This window comes from Antedon mediterranea, chromosome 3 (assembly GCF_964355755.1).
Source record: "Antedon mediterranea chromosome 3, ecAntMedi1.1, whole genome shotgun sequence".
NCBI classification, from domain to species: Eukaryota; Metazoa; Echinodermata; class Crinoidea; order Comatulida; family Antedonidae; genus Antedon; species Antedon mediterranea.
Window position 1 is genome coordinate 24520683 of NC_092672.1, and position 23205 is coordinate 24543887.

At 31.8% G+C, this 23205-nt stretch overlaps 2 protein-coding genes across 2 annotated transcripts in view; both read left to right on the plus strand.

Moving 5' to 3' along the window:
• LOC140044188 (uncharacterized) overlaps positions 1–3920 on the plus strand; it is a 40915-nt gene extending 36995 nt beyond the window's left edge. The window contains exons 6-11 of the mRNA XM_072088666.1: positions 594–687; positions 1128–1163; positions 1611–1859; positions 2353–2518; positions 3020–3123; positions 3784–3920. Of these exons, the coding sequence (XP_071944767.1) occupies positions 594–687; positions 1128–1163; positions 1611–1859; positions 2353–2518; positions 3020–3123; positions 3784–3920 (786 nt within the window). The remainder of the gene's footprint in view (positions 1–593; positions 688–1127; positions 1164–1610; positions 1860–2352; positions 2519–3019; positions 3124–3783) is intronic.
• Positions 3921–4258: 338 nt separating this feature from the next.
• On the plus strand, positions 4259–20071 carry LOC140044189 (uncharacterized). Its single transcript, XM_072088667.1, has 10 exons — positions 4259–4418; positions 11752–11918; positions 12634–12723; positions 12963–13121; positions 13543–13812; positions 14558–14743; positions 18517–18672; positions 18759–19040; positions 19290–19379; positions 19759–20071. Exons 1-10 carry the CDS (start codon positions 4259–4261, stop codon positions 20050–20052), a joined length of 1854 nt encoding a protein of 617 aa, XP_071944768.1. The 3' UTR covers positions 20053–20071.
• The last annotated feature ends 3134 nt before the right edge of the window (positions 20072–23205 follow it).

Sequence of the window (23205 nt, forward strand, 5' to 3'; positions counted from 1 at the left end):
CTGGATTAACGTGTCCAGCACCCTGAGAAAAATATCGTGGAAAATGGGTTTAGTAATATTAATGCATAAAATCGCACTGAGTGGAAGTAGATTTAGTCCATAGTGGAATCCAAGATATGGCCAATAGTAAAGTTATTGACAGGGAACATTTTCGCCAGTGTAGCGTAGCAAAAAGCTATACAAAACAACCTTATTGCTACACATTTTGAAAATTGTGTAGCAAAAAATACAATACAAAACTATGTTTCTCGACTTAAAAATCATTTTGATTAGCAATATTGCTAAACAAAATTTTTAAATGAAAATTTTCCCTGATTGACCTTTGAAATATCTAGAATTTGCATAACTATTATGAAATATATTTATTTAGTCTGTCATAATTTGATTTTTTTAATGGCCAGGGTTATTTAACCTATTAGTATTATTTAGTTTGGCTTATCTTTTGGTTTAGTATGTTCTTGCAAATTATGAAATTAAGCTGAATTTTAAATTTTTTTTTTAAAGAGTAGCTGAGGGATTTATCAGAACTAATTATGCTTATAACTAGAATTGCTAATATTGTTATTTTAAATCACAAACACTTTGATTGTCAGAATGGAGAGTCTGCATCTGATATCTATAATGAAAATGTGTGCGATAAATACGATGGTGAACAGAAGAAAACAGAAATACTTGCAATTTTGAATGGTAAGTTAAAAAACACATTGTTCAAAGCATGAACTTCTAAAAATAGAATTAATGATCACTTTTTATCCTGTAGTATTTGTAGTTAGTCATATAATCAAACAAATTAAAAAATATGATTTAAAAAAAAAGTAGATTGATTCAAATAGCGGCTCATCTCAACTACTGTCATGTTGGTACAGGGTATGTTGAGACTAACAGCGTTAGGCTTGTTATCCAACACATGGTGTATGGTACTTCATTGCATGGAAATGTGTAATATGGTTTCAGTTGTGCATTTTATCCTGTCTTCCATTTCGTGTGCTACTAATTCTGTTATAAATATCTACATGTTGGTCCCAAAGGTAATTTAAAAATATGTTTGTCCTTTATATCCTACATTATTTCCAATCTGTAATTCTGCACTGAAAAGCTTGATATACACATTCATTTTACTTGTTTAGGTGGACCTTTACCTTACATCGAAATGACATCGTCAGGTATGAATATTCTTCAATTTCAATGCCCCACAATAGGGCTATTGTTTCCAAATCTATCAAAAAGGAATTAAAAAATTAATATTGGTCTATAGCATTAGGTATCTTTTATGTTCTATTTGTTATGGAGAAGTTTGGTATTCACAATATCTATAAATAAACTGCTTGTAAAAGTTACTTAAATATTATTTTACATAAGAAATATAAAAAAATATATTTTTTTTTAGAAAATAAAGAGTTTATCATGATTGAACTTTAATTTTATTTACAAATTATAAAACAACTACACTATAGACAAAGTGAACATTTTACAAAATTACATTTGGGTAATTTAGATCTACAGTAGACATTGAGAAGGGTAGGTGGAATCAAACAAACAAATTACTAATATTTTAGGATTTATTAAAATATTTTATAAACAGTATAATATATATATCTTATTTTATTTAGATATTACAATCAAAGAATTATTATACATTGCCAATAACACCTACAATAAAAGGCAACTAATAGCAGCTAATCTTGGAATGACACAAGAAGATATAAATTCATTTGAACTACCAGATAAAAGCACACTTCAAAGGACTTACAACATGTTGAACACATGGGCAGTTAAGGTTACTAAGAAGTCCATGCGTTCAGAACTGGTTGCAGCTCTCAGGAAAGCTGAGGAAAAAGATGTGGCTGATAAAATTGAAAGTAAGTAAATAAAACCATAAGATAGCCTTCAGAATGACTGAACTCTCTAATTTATAAGGTTCTTAAAGGCTTTGTAACGATATTCTGTGTGTTTATAATAATAAATAAAAAAAACTTTTGAAATATGCAGAAATGTCTAAGTCTAAATGTTGGTCGCATTTGTGAGAATCGGCTTTAATAAGCCTATGTGTTGGCATATACCTTATTAGTACCACATATTTATCAAACCAATTGTTATAAAATCTTTGCATTTGATGGAAATCTATCATCTGTTTTTCGTGAGGTATTGCTGAAGTATTTTATTCTATATACATTATACCTTCATCATTGTACTCTGCTTAATTTATTTAAGTAATGATTGAGGTATACATAAGACAGTCTTAGTGCATATTAAACTGTTCAATTTATAAAGAGTATTAATTGCTATCCTGTGGTATACAAACAAACAGGAAGTTATACAAATAGTTATTTTACCTTTTATTGTGTTTTTAAGATGTGCATGTTCCAGAGGAGATATTGGCACGAGGACCTGATGCGGTGAAAGCTTTTCAAAATGCACTTGAAGAAGGACAAACAGAGTTTAATCAAGGAAGAACTATTTTTGTAGGACTTGAGAATGTGGGAAAAACGTCTACTATCAATTCTCTTTTAAGAAAAGAGTAAGCATATACTTTATATCAATTATTACATACCACTTAAACTGTTACATACAGTTGTTAACTGGATCAATTACAACAATAACCCATACATTTTTTCTGAATAGTTTCAATTTATTTCACCATAAAATAATATCAAAATACATAGCAAATATTGATGAGAGTGACCATCAAAGCAAAGCTCGTATTCCAGTCACCCATACACATAGCTAGCCAATGGCTTAAATATCTTATTTTATTGGGACCCTTATAAGTAATCTAACCATAAATAATCTAAATATCACAATGTAAATGAGTAAGAATATAGTTGATTAAAATTTACTATTATTGAAATTGTTGTTTGATTAAAGTATTTGGCCCTTTAGTGTTCTGGGTATGTTGAGGGTTTAAAACAAGATTTTAATGCAACGTAAAAACAATGTAATTGCAGTATACCATCAAATTATTTTCTGTTTTATTATAATGCAAACATTCTTTTATAATTATATAATGTCATTTTGTCAGGTTTAATCCATTGCATATAATAACAGATGCAATGGTTAAAACAACGGTGTGTACACCAGATGCCAGTAACAAAGAAATGTTGAAAGAAACAACGCAGGATATTTGTAAGTATACACTTTATTCAGATACATGCTGCAACCAAAATAGATGATTTATTTATATTTTTTAATTTATTTTTATAATTATTTAGGCAAATTGCCAAGGATAACCATAAGCGAATTAATTCACTATCCTTCTTAAAGGTAGCAATCATGTTCACAAGACAAACATACACAAGTCACATAAACAAAGTCTTATTACAAGTCTTTGAGAGGGGAGTTGTAATTTGTCCTGACTTATGACAGGACTTGAACCCAGGACCCTTGAATTGGTAGCCAAGCATCATAACCACCAAACCACAACTCCACTCCAAATTTAAAATTCACCCTGACTTATGCACTGTCATGTCACAACTTGTTTTATTATGTTTTATTTTTTTATCAAATAATTGTTGTTCTCATGTCATTGTAAATCAATTTAATAGACACTCTAGGTTTAATATTTGGGTGACAATTTGCGACTAGTTCTTGCACACAAAATACTTTGATATTTCATAAATGCATGGAGAAAACCACTACCATATAAACATACAAGTTATTTAAATTCAATTTGAGGATAAATTAGTTTTTAAATTATTGCAACAACATCATAAAAATGGTTTCAAAGTTTCTATCCTTTTAAAAACCAATATATACATGATTTTATTAACATTTTTAATTTAAAAGCTTTAGACAATATGTATCAGGATGCTGTCACTGATGTCACAGTTAAACACATTTTGAAAAGTCCACGCCATACAAAAGGATGCACACCAAGAGCAGGACCATCAAAGCAGGAAACACAATCTGGTAAAAGATTTTAATGAAAGTTAATTCAAATTTACTTTAAAAATGTCTTTATTGTTATTGTAATCTGCTGTAAAATAAATTTAAAAGTATAAACATAAAAGGCACAAAATACCAATCAATATAAAATTGGTACAAAAGAGATTTATATAAATTTAATATAAAAGTTTTGATAAAAGACAGGTTTATACAGCATTTTGCTGTGATTACTGCTGTGACATTTGAATTCAAATAGAGAATACAAAAGATACACATATTATAATGATGATGGCAAATCGGATCAGGTTGGAATCGGCAAAAAAAGATTACACTAACCTTTGTTCTTGCCAAGTTAATTTGATTCTAAAACATAATGATGAATGCTAATAACAAGGTAGCATCTTTAATTATATCAACACATTTTTCAGAAAGTAGACATGAGAAAAACCCCACAGGAGCATCAACATCAAAACAGGAAGCCAAATCTGGTGAAACATCAACAAGTTCAAATACAATGCCAAGTCCACAAAAAGAGGGTAAATATTTATTTTGAAATGTGTTTGATTGTGCTGTTCATACATATTAATGATATCAGAAATAAAGACTAAAATGCTAAATATTGAAATGATTAAAATGGACCTGAAATGGACTTTCGATTTTCAAGAAATTCACACGTTATTTAAATGTATCAAATTAACACAAGCCCATACAAATAAAAACAAAATGTATAGTATTTGGCTGGAGTGTCCATCGGAAGCCTTAGCATATGTCCGGTCCATTTGTATTTTCTTTTCCCTATTATGTTTGACCATTTTAGTTCTTTCGTTCTGCTGTATAGTTCTATATTTACCTGTTTACCTGTTGAATAACCGTTTATACGGTAATTTTATTTTTTTTTAAATTCTAAATACATTTCTGCAAAAGCACAAGCATTTTTTTGAAAATACTCCATAGATTTCAAGAGTTATAGCCAAAAAACTGCAAATTGTCCATTGGTTGGAATATATTCGCAAAGTGACGTCACCGGCGAATTTTTTTGATTTTCAAATGGGGCTTTCCCCAAAAGGCCGAATTTATATTTTGTAACAATATACATTATAGCAACAACTAATAGCCCCCAAAACATCATTCTAAAATGAACAAAATCGAAAATCCATTTCAGGTTGATTGTGCTGTTCATACATAATAATGATATCAGAAATAAAGACTAAAGTGCTAAATATTGAAATGATTAAAGGAGCGGAAATTTAATCATAATCATCAGTGTCTGCTAATGAACATATATTATCGAGTTACTTTGTCAGTTAATACTAATATTTGTATATTGTATGACACTGCTGTGTAATCTATTCAACTTGCAGTACAATGTGGTTAAATAAACTCATCACTAAACCATTGATTGGAAAGGATAAGGTTTAGAATACTTAAGAGCCATTGTCTGTAAGAATCAAAGAAATATCAAAAAGAGTGGCAGACTCAAAAAATGGATTTCTTTCAAATTTTGCACATGGCTATATATGTGTTGAGAGAAATCAAATATGAAGTATTTATTTTTTCACACGTATATTTCCATGGCAACGGCCAAATTTGTGTTTTTGACAAATTTTGTCCTTTTTTAAGGTTTTTTAAAATGGATATTGGTACTACTTTGATGAACGATATTTTTGTTTTGTTCATTTAATTATAAAAAATAATTAGTGTATGCATAATAACAATGCATTGTGTACCTGTTTCAAATTTTTTAATTTTTTTTTATTTCATACTTTGGGAGATACCATTTATTTAAAAAGGGGTGTTTTTCACTTTTTTTAAATTGTTCAATGCAACTAAACTTTACTTCACCATAACGCCCAAAGTGGTGTATTTTTTTAGCTGATTTATTACAAATAGGTAGTTCTAATGTTTAATAATTGATTTCTAAAATAAAATACTGGGGTAAATTTAAAATCTGCAAGCAGTGTTGCGAGAAACATAGGCATTTTTATTTTAAAAAAACATGGTATATTAGTAAAAACATTTTATTTTCTTTGATTATTTGATTTGAAACTCATTGGTCAGAAAAATTCTTAATGTTTTATATAGTTCTAGTTGTGTTGTGAGAAAAAAAATTAATTTTTAATTATAGATTCTGTAATTCCCAGTTTTAATGTCATTTTATAGGTTATATCCTCTGGAAATTTGAATAAATTATCAGATCGTTGTGAATTTTAATCTTTGCAACAGATTACTCCTCTCTTATTTTGAAGCTCCTCTTTCATTTGTTTACTTCTTTTATTTGCTAACCTAAGCAGATCCCACATGCCCATCCACCACCACTTTCGACTACCACCCCCCCCCCCACCCCCACCACGACTATAACCACAAAAAGATAAACTGCAACACTTTGGTCGATCATCCACTATAAAGTGTCAAATGCATGCATTTCAAGCACCACCCACACTACCGCTACTATCGCTCCAATGAATAGACGGATTCAAATTCCTCCATCCCACCCCCTCCCCCTTTCTCCAAGCCCCCACCCACCCCAAGTTAAAAATTGCAATGCAAAAGATAGGACATAAAGTTAAGTTTTTAAACCCTCGCCTTCAACCCCCTAACTATTTAAAAGTCCTGGATCCACCACTTTCCCCTCCCCAAAATAGAACCAATCAAAAGTCAATGATATACTCAGGTATGTTAATGCTACATAACAAATATTGAAGCCCTGATTTGAAATTTCATTTCATTTAAGGTCAGCATGTAAAATATCACACTTTATTATTAGGTTATATGCATGCATTCATGCATATAACCTCTTGATTCTGTCAGAATCTTTATTTCTTTCTTTATTTATTGGTTATCCGCCTCAAGGCGGATAAGCTCTTGGAATTGTAGTGTTTCTTTTTTTTTGTATTCTTCCATATTTCCGCCACTTTTTGTGTTCAACTTTTCTCTGCAACGTTTTAACATAACATGTTGTAACTTTGTAAACATTTCGACATTTAACTGAAGTTGTGCAGCGAAGCTTTTGGACGCTGTCAGATCCGCGTAGCGTAAGTTACGCGCGAATTTCTGAAAATCTTAAGTTGATCATAACTTCGAAACAAATAAATATTTTTTAACGTAATTTCCAACCACGTTTGCTTTACATCAATTGCTAACTTTTTTATCGCTACCGACATTTGTAACATTGTAAAGTGCGCGCGTAAACGGCTTTTGAAATTTTAAAATGCTCCAAATCAATTTCTGATTAAATTAGAACACGATTCAGGTCATTTTAAGGGTTTGAAAAATTGCCACCAGGTGCGCACATTTTTACGTGCGCACGGCGCAGGGAACACGTATGAGCATTTCTTTTGCACGAGTTGTGTTTTTCAATCTTCGGTTAACAATTTAACGTTATTTTAATCACAATTTAACTTGAAATGACGTTCTACGAGCACGTTAAACATGACTGGTTGCGCACGTAAAATGTTAACAAAATTGGAAAATGTTGCAAAATATGTATACTTTTAAAAATGATACAGTTCATCAGAATGCAAGGTTACCCCTATTTTTTATTTTATTTTCTTGCAGTGTATGAATCATAGGTCTGATTTATTATAATGTTGAATGTTAAAACGTGTTTGGTGGCTACATTATTTGCATATTAAATATAATTTTTGAAATTTTTATCATCAAACAAACATAAACATTTTCAAAGAGCAAAATAATAAACATAACGTTTATCTTTTTTCTTCACATGTTAATATATAAAACTTAAAAGTATGCACTTTTATAATATGTCACTGTTTAAAATTTGTGACGATTTCTTCATAGTAAAAATTATGATTTAGTTTGATAAGTAATAATCTATTTGCATCGAGTGGTTCACGACATACCGAATGAACGAGTAAACTTTCGTCGGATTGTCTTCAGCAGGTGCTCATATGGCTCGATGTGTAGTGCCACCGACTTTGGTATCATAGGTACCGGGATCGAGTCCCGTCACGGGAAAACAATTTAATAAAAGGATTTATTTGGTTGTTACACTGAAAAGGCAGTTTTAATTTCGAATAGGCTACTTTTTGGAAAAGCCATAACTGAAAAGTACTTGAATGCGCAAGATACGTTTTTTTGCGGGCGGATAACCAAACTCAATCAAAAATTACGCGCGATTTAACGAAATCAAGTTTGTAATCATATCTCCATAAGCATGAATCACAATTAAACAAAATTTGGTACTCATAAATTTCAGGTCATATTTTATCATATGGCAATACAATTACGTGCGTAGAGCATATAACGCATGCGTACGCGCGCTTAAAATGTTGAAAATCGTCAGAATTTATTTTCGATGAAATTAGAGTACGTTTCAGGCAATTTTAAGCGTTTAAAAAATTGCCATGAGTGCGCAGATTATTGCACGCGCACTGCGCGTCAAACGTTAATGCGCACTGTTTTTGTCCGATTACTGTTGTATAACCTTTCTTTAATAATATCATCATATTTTATTCACTTTTCAACGCGAAACGGCGTTATACGAGCACGTCAAAAGTGACAGGCTACGCACGTGTAAGTTAACAAAATGGTGAAAATATGCTAAATTTTAAAATTAATATATATCGTTAGAATGCTCGGGAACACCTATTTTTTTATTTAATTTTCTTGAAGTGTATGTATCATATGTATGATTTATTATGAAATTAGAAGAACAAAAGTTGATTAAGTCATCATTAATGGCATATTAAATTTAACAAAATTAATTTCGACAATCAAACAAATTATAACATTTTCTTAGGCCAAAATAACAAACTTAACATTAACTTTCTTCCTTAAGAAGTTCATATATTAAAGTTAAAAGTATATAGTTGGACAGTGCATCATTTTTTTAAATTTTTAAAGATGTCATCATAGTAAAACATTATAATTCATTGCGGTATGTAATAATCTATCTGCACCAAAGTGGTTACTGCATAGTAAATACACGGAGGAATTAATTATGGCTCGGTGGTCTTTGCTCGTGTCTATAGCAGTCAAGTACCGAGTTCGAGTCTCACCTTGGGAAACCAAACGAAATAAGATTTTTTTTATTATCCGTATTGGTTGTTCAATTATATTTCTTAGTGTACAGATTATACACATGATTTATAATGAAATCTAAATAAAAACACAAATGTGGTTTATGACATTATATATGCAGAAAGATCTTTGATCGGATTATGATACCGGCTATTGTATTTGAGTTAGCAAGATCCTGTCATATATTATAAATAACTAATGATTCTGAGAAAATCAATCAATCAATATATCTTAAATCAATCAATTATCTTTATTTAAATCAATGCATATAACCTATAATTTGTCATAGTGACGAATTAAATCTAGTTAAATATTGGTTTTATATATATATATGGATTCAGTATTTATTAATTAATAATTATCTGATAATTATTTAATTTCCCTTAGTTATGCATGCAACAGTTACTATGGTAACTAAAATTGAGATATTCTTTAGATTTTGCATATTTATCTTATACAAATTTAAATTTGTAGATAATTAGCAGGCATGCCTTATTTGCATTTTCAAATTACCGTTTCACAAGGTCATATTCGTAAGCACTTTCTTCTGTGATTATTTTTATTCATGAAAACCCCATATTATATTTACAGCGGCCACCTACCTTAACGGACGCACTTTGAAAAGCCTGTTTGTTCTTCCTATCTAATTAGTGCATTTAGTGATTACCATAAGCAGCTGCGGGCACCTTTTTATACAAAATGAGATTTTTTGTAAGCGGCCAATCGAAAAATGTGATACTTATTGCATGGATCTATGAATTAGAGGTGCATGTTTATTGTATTTCTTTATATATTAGCTTTATTTTGAAGAGGTTTTAAAAACATTACTGTGAAGAGATGAGAAAACTACACAGATTTTGTCTGAAAATGCTAAAAAATACTAAACCACCTGATTATAAATAATAATAGGCCTACAATTATAAGCGGCCACTTTTCCAGGTCCCGAGGGTGGCCACTTACGGGAGGTTCAACTGTATTTAAAAAAACAATCTTTAGTTATCCATAGAAACAGGTTCTAACATAACATAAATAATACATTTTGACATAACTTGACCCAACAAATGACCCCTTTCACAAGGTCAGACATTTTCTGGGATTCAGTAGATAAGTAAATTTGGGAAAAGGTAGTAAAGCTATGTTATCAAGTGTTTGTAGTCATGAAACCCCATATTAAAAATATTGTACTTAGTTACGTATAGAAACAGTTGCTACAATACACTATAGGTAAAATGTTGATGTCATTTGACCTCAATATGTAAAAAAAAATTTTTTCATGAAAACTCCATATTTAATTTTTTTTTTTTTAATATCATTAGTTACGTAAACAGGTTTAAGATAACACTAAAGGTCATTTTTTTACTTTTATTCAGATTCGTCAAGACTTTCTTTCTGAGATTATTAGGATTCAGTATTTAAAGTAAATTTGGCAAAAAGTAGAAATGTAAAACAATGTAGAAAAAATGTTTTGTATTTATGAAAAACCCCTTATTTTTTTTAAATTTTCGCATAGAAACAGTTACTATGGTAAAATTTTGACCTCAAAATGAATGAATTTACAAGGTCAAGTTTGTCATTAATGGAATGCAGTAGAAGTAAAATTGAGAAAAATTACAAATGCAATCAATTCTTTGTATTTATAAAAACGCCATTTTTAACGTTTTTTTAAAAATTACTTTCCTTAGTTACACATAGAAATGGTTGCTAAGGTAACACTATAGGTAAAATATGAAAATTGTTGAGAATTGTTATGAACTATCTTGTAAATTTTGATCAAACATTAATAGTTGTAGTAAAGTGGGGACCTGTCCTGTTTTGCATTCTGACCCCTTTTGACCTCAAATGACCTATTCTATTTACAAGGTCAGATTTTTTGGGAGGTCTTTCTGTATCTCTTTACACAAAATAGATTTAAAAATTTATAAAAACCATTGACGCAATTATTTCCAAGTTTAACATTATTTTCCATCAACTAAATATTTCAATGCAAAATACTGTTTTTCTGGCAATTAATTGAAATAAACCTGGCAACACATTCTTCTATTTTATCTAAACTATTCGTATGACTCTAGTAGCATTATGACAAGCCACATATACATTTTATTATTGGATTAGCCATATTTAAATTGTGTTTCATGTGTTTTGTTTGTTGATATTTTGTTATATTTTTTGTATTTTTCGTATTTTCCTGGCAACACAAAACCTATGTACGAAATTTACCCCAGTGTTTTTTTTGTGATTATTGTTGACAAACCTATTGACTATCAAATTAAAAAACCTCATTGATTTAAAAACACAACTTTGGAAGTTATATGTACGTTTATGAGGTATACTTTTATAAAAAAAAATATCTTTTAAAAACACCCCTTTTTTAAATAATGGTATCAACCAAACTCCATTTTGTAATTTATTTTTTTTCTATATTAAATGGAACTCAATACATGTTGTTTACACTGCTATAAACAAAAACTGTATACTGTAAGTATTTTTGGTTAAAATAAGTATACAAGTTTGTACTTTTTCACTATAGAAAATCTGTGAAAAATGGCAAAAACATCAACATTTGGATAATTGACCGTTGTCATGGCAACGGAGGCTAAAAATTAAAATGAATGTTGTAGATATGCTTTTTATTGAAATGTCTATTCATGGTAAAAATTTGAGAGAAATCCATTTTTTTACATCTGCCACCAAATCTTTGATTTTTACAGACAATGGCTCTTAAATATTGCATTGGAAATACTTTCTCTTTAAATAAAAAAGTTATAGTTGTTAATCACATATGAGACCTAATGCAAGTTGTTGTATGTGTTATATATTTTATCACAACAGAACCAGTGTATGAAGAAAAACCAGAAATTCCTAAAGAGTTCAGGAACAAATTTGTAAGCAAACTTCGCTCTGCAAGAGAAGGTGGTGACTCTAAAGTGGATAGCAACAAGTTTGTTATGAATATCTGGGACTTTGGAGGTCAACCAATTTACCATGTGATACAACGGGTAAATTTTATTGGTGTATTTAATTTGTATTAATAGAGATTAGTTTTGCCGTCAATATTCAATATACATGCCTTCTTCTGAGGTTCTGTTAGTTTCAGTGTATACTTTGTCTTTTGGCCTTGTTACAATATCAGCACTGAAATCAAAAAGCTTGCTCACTTGATTTGAAGTTAAGAATCTACAATCTTCCTCCAAGGTATTACAAAAATGTGGATCTAATATAGTACAATATGTCAGTATCAGATATAAAATACAATTATTATTATTATTACAATATTATAAATTATTTTATTCTTCATTTAATTGAATACAGTCAACTCAGTCTCTAGTCTCTAATTACCAGAAACCAAAACCAGACTTGAGGTCAAAAAAGATAAAATACATTTGGAATATCAGAATTTCTGTAAACCCAGACATTATTATGCCAGCCAAAGGGTGTCCAGTTTTGAGAGACTTTAAGTAAAATAGTATTCATTGATATGTACCATAATGTAATATTAGCGTAGATGGATAACAAAGAGGGAGAGAGAGAGAGGAAGAATGTAATATTAAACATTCATTATTTATTAAACCAATGATTAAGATTGTAAATGTTTCCAAGGTGAACATGCAGTTTGTGAGGAAAACAAAAGTATCAAATAATCAGTTGTGCCAGTATACTGACACATGTGTATAAACAGTTTGTAATATTGACTATTATGATTATGTTTACTAGATATTCATGGTATCTTATGCTGTTGTATGTGTGGTATTCAACATGAAGGAAGGTCTTAATGCCCCAGCTAAAGTTCTGGATCCAACAACTGTAAGTAGATTTTACAAATTTCAAATGTTTATGTACATGTTATGTTATTCTTTACCTTAACACAAACTGTACAAATAGCAGATGCCTGATATATGATTGTTGTCATTTTCACTTCCATGATAGTGTTGTTTTTCTATATAAATTTGTGCTGCTAATAATAATAGATAATTTTCCACAATGTTTCAAACTAGAATTTTAAGAATTTAAAATGTAAATTTTGTTCATTTTTTTTTGTTTAGGGAGAAATGTATGAACATCGAATGACAAATCTTGACTTCATTCTGTTTTGGATTCGTTCAGTTTTTGTAAATGTAAGAAAAGGACAAAATAACAAGATAATGCTAATTGGTACACATTATGAGAGCCTTGGTAAAACTGAACAAGAAAGACAACAAAGGGTACATATATCATCACATTTCCTTTTAAACAGTACAAAATTGTATATTGTCATTAATTCATTGGAAACAATATGTAGTTTCATCACTAACATTAGCAATCATGTATGATTGTTTTATACGTCATGTCATGAGCATACTACTGTACTGTGCTGGCTTATGATTAACTTAACTTAATTTTATTTGTCATTTGGATATAATAAAACAAATAAAAGGGTATACAAATATCTATGATTTAGCAAACATTTTGAATTTGTTTTCTTATATTGGTATAATTATACAATGTATACTGGGTAAGTAAATACGTAACATAACTTAAATGAAACACTTTTTGCACTTTACAAAAGGGGTTGGGGTTGGCTAAGCACACTCTAAATCTTCCCCTGACATAAGTATATTTCCAATATGATGTTATTTATTTTAGGTAAAAGAAATAGAGAATATACTTTGGAAAGCCCTGGAAGGAAAACCATTTGAGGACATGGTGTATCAAGGAGAGGTATTTACAATAGAAAACAGTGTCTCATTTGATAAGAGCGGTGCTTCTAAAATCATCCTCCAAATACAAGAATTAGTCCAGATGATGATTCTTACTTTTCCTATCAAATGGCTGCAAGTAATGCAGGAAATACAGCTAAGAAAAAAGGAAAAGGAAAGAAAAGGGGAAAAACTACTGTATCTACCAACGTCTGAGGTTAGAAATATATTTTTCTTTCTTTCAGCTTGATCTCAATTATATATCTTTACAGTTTAGTCATGTAAAACAATAACCAGTTACATTCGTTTAGACTAAATATTAGTTGAGGATAATACATAGTTGATTGTTTAAAACAACTATCATTATAACCATCTTTTAAAAGTGTATAGGAAACAAGTTGGCTTATTGTTGGTAGAAATTTTGCCCATGAGGGTATAATGTAAACTTGCTTTATTTGTCAATGTTTATTGACTGTTTATGACGAATGTCATCGGTAACAGAACGGTGTAATTTTAGTTTTTTTTTATTTTTATTTTTTTTAAATGTTATTTATTGTACATCCAACAGTGTAAACACCAATTACAGGATGAAATATACATATATATATATATATATATATATAAGAACTATATAACAATTAGAATCATATTAATAACATTAATAAAATAATTTAAAATTTAAAATTATTTAAAATTATCTAACCAACTTATGATAGACTTATGGTAGACAACATACCAAAATGCCATTGTAACATTGTTCAGAAATACAAAATGATTTAATAAGTTTCAAATTTCAATTCTAACCCTTTCATGACAATGAAAAAAGATGTCCTTCTAGTAACTTTTAGTCTTATTTCCAATATGCTGTTTAACAAACACAGTAGCAAAAATTACAATGTTGGTTAAACTCCCAACTTTTAGAATTTAATTTTATTTAATTGTTATGTTTATTTGCTTTCTAGATAAATGATTTACTTGTTCGTTGTAAGATCACCAATAACAAAGTCCTTCTTGATTACTTACATGACATCGGCGAGATTCTGTTCTACCCAGATGACAAGATCCTCAAAGAAAAAATTGTTATAGATTTGATGGGAGTAGTTGACAAGTTTAAAACAATCATCACAGTTATTGATCCCAAGCTTCAGGTTAGTAATATTATGCACTATACTTTTGTGAATAATCTGACCTAAACATTGTGATAATGTTTTTATGTGATGAATTTAGCTTCAAAATGTAATGTCTACCACAAAGAGAAATTTTTGTCCTGGAGCCTAATATATATACTGTTTTTAAAATAGAATCAAATTTATTCAAATTTACACCTTGTTTAATTTTACTACTGTATATTCTAATACATAAAAGCAAATATGCTTGTGCATTACAGTAGAACCCCTATTAAAGAGGACACCACATAATGTGAACCCAACAAAGTGTGATCCCTTTAATAGAGCTTAGTTGTAGAACCCCTATTAAAGAGGACACCACATAATGTGGACCCAACAAGGTGTGATCCCTTTAATAGAGGTTAGTTGTAGAACCCCTATTAAAGAGGACACCACATAATGTGGACCCAACAAAGTGTGATCCCTTTAATAGAGGTTAGTTGTAGAACCCCTATTAAAGAGGACACCACATAATGTGGACCCAACAAAGTGTGATCCCTTTAATAGAGGTTAGTTGTAGAACCCCTATTAAAGAGGACACCACATAATGTGGACCCAACAAAGTGTGATCCCTTTAATAGAGGTTAGTTGTAGAACCCCTATTAAAGAGGACACCACATAATGTGGACCCAACAAAGTGTGATCCCTTTAATAGAGGTTAGTTGTAGAACCCCTATTAAAGAGGACACCACATAATGTGGACCCAACAAAGTGTGATCCCTTTAATAGAGCTTAGTTGTAGAACCCCTATTAAAGAGGACACCACATAATGTGGACCCAACAAAGTGTGATCCCTTTAATAGAGGTTAGTTGTAGAACCCCTATTAAAGAGGACACCACATAATGTGGACCCAACAAAGTGTGATCCCTTTAATAGAGGTTAGTTGTAGAACCCCTATTAAAGAGGACACCACATAATGTGGACCCAACAAAGTGGGATCCCTTTAATAGAGGTTAGTTGTAGAACCCCTATTAAAGAGGACACCACATAATGTGGACCCAACAAAGTGTGATCCCTTTAATAGAGGTTAGTTGTAGAACCCCTATTAAAGAGGACACCACATAATGTGAACCCAACAAAGTGTGATCCCTTTAATAGAGCTTAATTGTAGAACCCCTATTAAAGAGGACATCACATAATGTGGACCCAACAAAGTGTGATCCCTTTAATAGAGGTTAGTTGTAGAACCCCTATTAAAGAGGACACCACATAATGTGGACCCAACAAAGTGTGATCCCTTTAATAGAGGTTAGTTGTAGAACCCCTATTAAAGAGGACACCACATAATGTGGACCCAACAAAGTGTGATCCCTTTAATAGAGCTTAGTTGTAGAACCCCTATTAAAGAGGACACCACATAATGTGGACCCAACAAAGTGTGATCCCTTTAATAGAGCTTAGTTGTAGAACCCCTATTAAAGAGGACATCACATAATGTGGACCCAACAAAGTGTGATCCCTTTAATAGAGCTTAGTTGTAGAACCCCTATTAAAGAGGACACCACATAATGTGGACCCAACAAAGTGTGATCCCTTTAATAGAGCTTAGTTGTAGAACCCCTATTAAAGAGGACATCACATAATGTGGACCCAACAATGTGTGATCCCTTTAATAGAGGTTAGTTGTAGAACCCCTATTAAAGAGGACACCACATAATGTGAACCCAACAAAGTGTGATCCCTTTAATAGAGGTTAGTTGTAGAACCCCTATTAAAGAGGACACCACATAATGTGGACCCAACAAAGTGTGATCCCTTTAATAGAGGTTAGTTGTAGAACCCCTATTAAAGAGGACACCACATAATGTGAACCCAACAAAGTGTGATCCCTTTAATAGAGGTTAGTTGTAGAACCCCTATTAAAGAGGACACCACATAATGTGGACCCAACAAAGTGTGATCCTTTTAATAGAGGTTAGTTGTAGAACCCCTATTAAAGAGGACATCACATAATGTGGACCCAACAAAGTGTGATCCCTTTAATAGAGGTTAGTTGTAGAACCCCTATTAAAGAGGACACCACATAATGTGGACCCAACAAAGTGTGATCCCTTAAATAGAGGTTAGTTGTAGAACCCCTATTAAAGAGGACACCACATAATGTGAACCCAACAAAGTGTGATCCCTTTAATAGAGGTTTGTTGTAGAACCCCTATTAAAGAGGACATCACATAATGTGAACCCAACAAAGTGTGATCCCTTTAATAGAGGTTAGTTGTAGAACCCCTATTAAAGAGGACACCACATAATGTGAACCCAACAAAGTGTGATCCCTTTAATAGAGGTTAGTTGTAGAACCCCTATTAAAGAGGACACCACATAATGTGGACCCAACAAAGTGTGATCCCTTTAATAGAGCTTAGTTGTAGAACCCCTATTAAAGAGGACACCACATAATGTGAACCCAACAAAGTGTGATCCCTTTAATAGAGCTTAGTTGTAGAACCCCTGTTAAAGAGGACACCACATAATGTGGACCCAACAAAGTGTGATCCCTTTAATAGAGCTTAGTCGTAGTTGTAAATGGTATAATTGTTTATTTCGTGAGAAGAAATCAACAAATTAGTAATTCTTCGTACTATGGTTTCTGTTTTACAAACGAATGTTAATTTTATATAATATTTTTTAACAACATATTTCTTCACAATCATGTGTCAATTTTGAGAAATCATCGATTGATTTTGGTACTCTATTTTGATATACATCGCGATGTATCGGCGTGAGTGATGTTGGTTCCGCAAAGGAAACATGTTACAAATTTATCTGCAACATCCAAAAATCTGTACCACCTGATTGTACTTCACCAATCTTAGTATGATTAGAGATTGAGGAATCCCCTAAAACGCACGGAGTGCAGCAGTTTAAGTGTGTAAAAAATCAACACAAATGTATCCTTCGCGAGTCGAGGAATTTTGGTTTATTTTGCTACTTACAAACGTTGTAAACGGACATTTTTAGTGAAAGAAGAAGATATGCTTGTTTAAAAATTGTTTCCTGCTCAACATGGTGTATGATTATGGCTTGTTAGAAACACAGTTTAGAGAAAATAAGAGGCCAAACAAAAGATAGCTAGCCTAGCGCCAATGTCCTATCTAGGCTCTAGCTTAGCTAGAGTGTAGTAGGCTACTGACTTTCAATATACTTCTTTGCTAGGTTAGGACTGAGGGGTAGCAACATACTACTCTAGGCTAATAATGCTAAATGTCTAATAACGGCAGTCAAACCGACAATTATAAACAGATGATTAATATTTGCAAGAAAACCATACAAAACTTTTCGTAATAGTGTTTAGGCCCATGTTGAAAACCTAGTTAGGCTAAACAAAACCAGGCTACATTTGGGTGGCATGATCTGAGTCCTTGGTATCTAGGGCCTATATATGTTTACCACACTATTTTTCAATTCGATTTCAATCAGCTTTTATTATTTCACATCAAAAAAAGCTATAGCTTTTAGTATTAAAAAGTAGATGAAGATATGAAATATAACACAATTCAGCCTATTTTTCTTCTTGGAAATTAATACTTAAATTATGTAATTAATGAATAATTTATTACTCATAATCATCGATCGATCGATCTTTTCTACCTTCAAGTGGTAGTGAATTGGAGCTGAATTTTAGGCCTGAAGTATATGGTAATACACTTATCTAATAGATATGTTTCTAATTTTGGAGAGGTTTTAGTGACCAGAAGAATAGTAATTACTTTGTTGCATTGACAAATTACACTTTTGTGCTTTTCTTTTTTTTTAGCCATCTCTGAAACAGCTTTGGAGAAATTTAAACGAAGGTAAACTAGATGAAAAACTGTTGCGGCATATTTGGAAGGATGAGTCAGATGAGATGATTGACTTCTTTGTGTCTCTCATGCAAACCTTTGGGTTAATGTGTGAAAAAAGGAGTCAAGAGGTATTTACATTTTATTTTAAATATTTAATTCAATTCTTTTTTAATATATTCTATCTAGGACTCATGTTCTATTTTTTTTTCTATAGAATGTTGGACGAACGTTCTATGTTCTTTCACGCCTAAAGCCCCTACGTGATGATACAGAGGCTGTTGAATATGAAGAGAAACGTGCTGTTTCTCTCTTTCATGACTTTGATGGCTACCTTCCAGATGATCTCTTTCAACGTGTTGCGACTAAATTTATCGAGGAATTTCAAATGGAAGATGTTGAGCCTACATTATCTTACGAGCATGTAGAACTGAACATTGATGGCCATCATCTTGTCATTCTAAACGTAGCTACCATCAACAATTGCCGTTTGTTCCAGGTAAACTTGATAATGCAATCATGCCTTGAATGCCAGTAAAATCACAAGTATTATATTGGGCGATTGTTCTTATGTTGTTTATTATATGTTTATTAAACCATTTCTTTGTTTTTGTTGGTCACCACTTCTGGATATAACAGATATTATAATATACACTTTCAGTAACTTTAAATTTACTTGGTTTATTGCCATTTCTGGAATGATATCAGTAGTAATCACTTTGGAATTGATTTGTTTTTTATATTGCAGACAACAATTGTCAGAACGACAATCATGAAAACAGAATCAGGAAGCAGCTCTCCTGAAGATGATGATCCACAACCTAGCATCTGTAAGAAGGTAAGCTATAAGTACCAAAGAAACTATAATACTTTATGCTACATTTAATTAGCACAAACTTTGAATTTCATTAGGGTGTGAATTTTACAATGTTATCTATGCCTAGTATAATTTACTTGCTTGATGATATTTGTCAGTGTAACTTTATAAACTATAAGTACCAAATAAACTAATGTTAATAGTATAATTTTGCTTGTTTTGTCAGTGTAAATTTATAAGTTCCTGGGTTGTTTTTGAATGATTATAAATGTCTTTGTAAATATGTAATATAAGATATAAGATAAGACAAGATAAAATTATTATTATTTTTCTCTTTAAATCATCTTAAATGTAGTGAAGTCATTTTATTGAGATTATTTGAAATATTTTTTTTTTCTAGGTCCTTAATTTCCTTGAAAAAGAATTGCAAGTTTTAAGTCAGAATGGTGCACGTGGTGTTGAAGTAAAGATGTACATCCGTTGTGCATGTTCAAATAGTGAACGTACTCATATGCAGGTTGTTCGCAAATTTGACCAAGATGTGTTGCCATGTAAAAGCAAAGCAATGGACGTGAAACGTTACCGTAAACTGTTTGGAGAAATAAAAGATGAACAAGGTATATGCCTAATAATCCATAATACATATGACATAAAACAAAACAGGCAAACATTCTTATTTTTGTTCTTTAACTAATGATATTCCAAACCTCAAATTTTCAGTTGATGCATTTTAACCTTTATCTCTAGTTTTTATTTTACATGTAAAAAATACCTTTGCTTAATGATGTTTTATCATTTGTATTTAGCTTCTATCTCAAAATCTAATACTGACCAACCTTCTTCTATAAAGAAAAGAAAAACCGCTTTAGAAAATTCTTATAATGCGAGTGGCAGCGATGCCCAATCTTCTTTATCAAAAGTTCAAAGAACTACTGGTAATGTTTTATGTTGTTGGTTAGCATAATAACAACACCATTTTGTTTTATTCAAGAAATAACTTTACTCATTATATTTCTATTATAAAAACTATGCACACAATTTATTTTATTTGCAATTATACACGCCTCAGTGTATCCTTGTCTTTATACACGCCTCAGTGTATCCTTGTCTTTATACACGCCTCAGTGTATCCTTGTCTTTATACACGCCTCAGTGTATCCATGTCTTTATACACGCCTCAGTGTATCCTTGTCTTTATACACGCCTCAGTGTATCCTTGTCTTTATACACGCCTCAGTGTATCCTTGTCTTTATACACGCCTTAGTGTATCCTTGTCTTTCTACACGGCTCAGTGTATCCTTGTCTTTCCACACGGCTCAGTGTATCCTTGTCTTTATACACGCCTCAGTGTATCCTTGTCTTTATACACAAGTGTGTTTGAATGCACAACTGTCGTTTGAGCAGAATCATCCTGGATCGTGGAATACCCTGCAGAACCCGATGGGTATTTTTGAAATGTAGATCGAAATGTATTGTTGGTTTGTGGTTGTTGTGATTGTTCACCGTGTGCTAAGTTGTGCAAAAGGTCTACGCGGACGGTTGCCCAAGAGCACTTTGTGTGCGGAATTGACGGTCGTACAGTTGCCATGAAGTCGGATATTGTTTTTTAGGCTTTAAATAAATTTCAGATAAGTAAATAATTTTTTGCAGATCTTGAGCGTGGGCGGACAGGTATATGGTTGCAAAGTCAAAGAAAGCCGTGAACCACTCCTGTTCATCTAACCCCGTCTTTTCAATTTAGGGACAAGTTCAAGACCCCCATTGTATTGTATATTGAACGTTATTGGTGGTTCACGGGGGCGAAGATCACACATGTCGACAAACCTATGGGCCTGAATTTTATTCTTTAGGGTTTCGGAAAGAGCTCCAGCCTTGACCCCACCGGAATAGTTGAAAGGATTGGAAATAAGATTTCCTTCGGCCAGAGGGATAGGGATATGTTTACATTATGGCGGGGTACTATCGCTAATTGTATCAATTTCCTGGGGGATGCCCGTCGTGAGGTCTCATTCAGCGGGAGAATCAGTTAGTTCGGACATATTTCGTTCGATGATGTTAGTAATATCAACTGTCAACGATGGGTTACCCTTCAATTGTTGAACCTTGGCGGAAAGGTTTTTAACAATCGCCGTAAGTTCTGCCAGTTCCGTTGCCCCAGTTTTCTTAGGCCTCCTCTTGGCAGGTGTGTTGGTTTTTGCCTTCTTAGTGGGTCGGGTCTTTGCATCATGTAGATATAGAAGGCCTCTTTATCTACCCACTAGACTAGACACATTAATGTACAATAGATAGCATAGGATGGATCATGTAGATATGGAAGGCAACGAACAACTGACATAGACCATTTTAAATCTATGTTTTTGTAGCCTCTTTATCTACCCACTAGACTAGACTCATTAATGTACAATAGATAGCATATGATGCATCATGTAGATATGGAAGGCAACAAACAACTGACATAGACCATTTTAAATCTATGTTTTTGTAGCCTCTTTATCTACCCACTAGACTAGACTCATTAATGTACAATAGATAGCATCTGATGGATCATGTAGATATGGAAGGCAACAAACAACTGACATACACTATTTTAAATCTTCATGTTTTTGTAGCCTCTTTATCTACCCACTAGACTAGACTCATTAATGTACAATAGATAGCATATGATGCATCATGTAGATATGGAAGGCAACAAACAACTGACATAGACCATTTTAAATCTATGTTTTTGTAGCCTCTTTATCTACCCACTAGACTAGACTCATTAATGTACAATAGATAGCATCTGATGGATCATGTAGATATGGAAGGCAACAAACAACTGACATACACTATTTTAAATCTCTATGTTTTTGTAGCCTCTTTATCTACCCACTAGACTAGACGCATCAATGTACAATATATAGCATCTGATGCATCATGTAGATATGGAAGGCAACAAACAACTGACATCTCGCAAGAATCATTATTGTTAGTTGGCTATCCGTAGAGACCATTATGTATCATATGGAAAGTTGTCAAATGAAAAATATATGAATAGGATACGGAATCATAAAACAGTGCATCTTAGTGTTATTAACAGAACAGTGTATTGAATTCAATTCACATTTATTTACTCATCCTTTATAGTATACTGTAGTTTCATAGCATAAATGATGGCAAGGATCCTGCATAAAGAAGTTTTCGCAGGACCCTTTTACATAAAAAAACATAAAACAATAAACACAACATAATAGATATAAAGTAAAAAAACATTTTAAATATACATTTTCTATATACATTTTAGAGTTGTTCATCATCAAAAAGCGATAGTGTTTTTCTAACATGATTATTGTGATACTGTATTCTTTATATGTATATGTTTATTTTGTATAGATACACAGACTACTACTCCTCTAGCTACAAGCTCATTACGAACAGGTTAGTTGATTATCATTTGATCATTAGAGATCCTTGGATAGGGTAGTGTTACAACCACTAATGTAGAAAATATTAGCTAATGTTGAAATGGCAAAGCTAAATGTAGAAATAACAAATTGCTCATATGTAATTAGTACCAGCTAAGGTGAGAAAATGCTTCACAACTATGATTAAACTACTGTTTGGAACTACATCAAGAAACCTGAAGGATAGATACATTATGTGAAGTTAAATGTAATATAAAGTTGGTAATACATAAGGATAACAACTAAGGAGATTCTGTATTAATCACTTTCAACTACCATGTCTGTGTTTTGGGGATATTAATTATTCCCTATGCAGGAATATAAATTTTGATCTGATTTCTGGAAAGTTTGTAGCAGAAATCAAGACGAAAAAACATGAATTTTCCCTTAATATGGTCAAATA

Coding starts and splice junctions, on each gene's coding strand:
- LOC140044189 (XM_072088667.1), top strand. CDS start 4,259: ATGAATGCTAATAACAAGGTAGCATCTTTAATTATATCAACACATTTT. Junction 18,673..18,758: donor GTGAAAAAAGGAGTCAAGAG/GTATTTACATTT, acceptor TTTTTTCTATAG/AATGTTGGACGAACGTTCTA. Junction 19,380..19,758: donor AACCTAGCATCTGTAAGAAG/GTAAGCTATAAG, acceptor TTTTTTTTCTAG/GTCCTTAATTTCCTTGAAAA.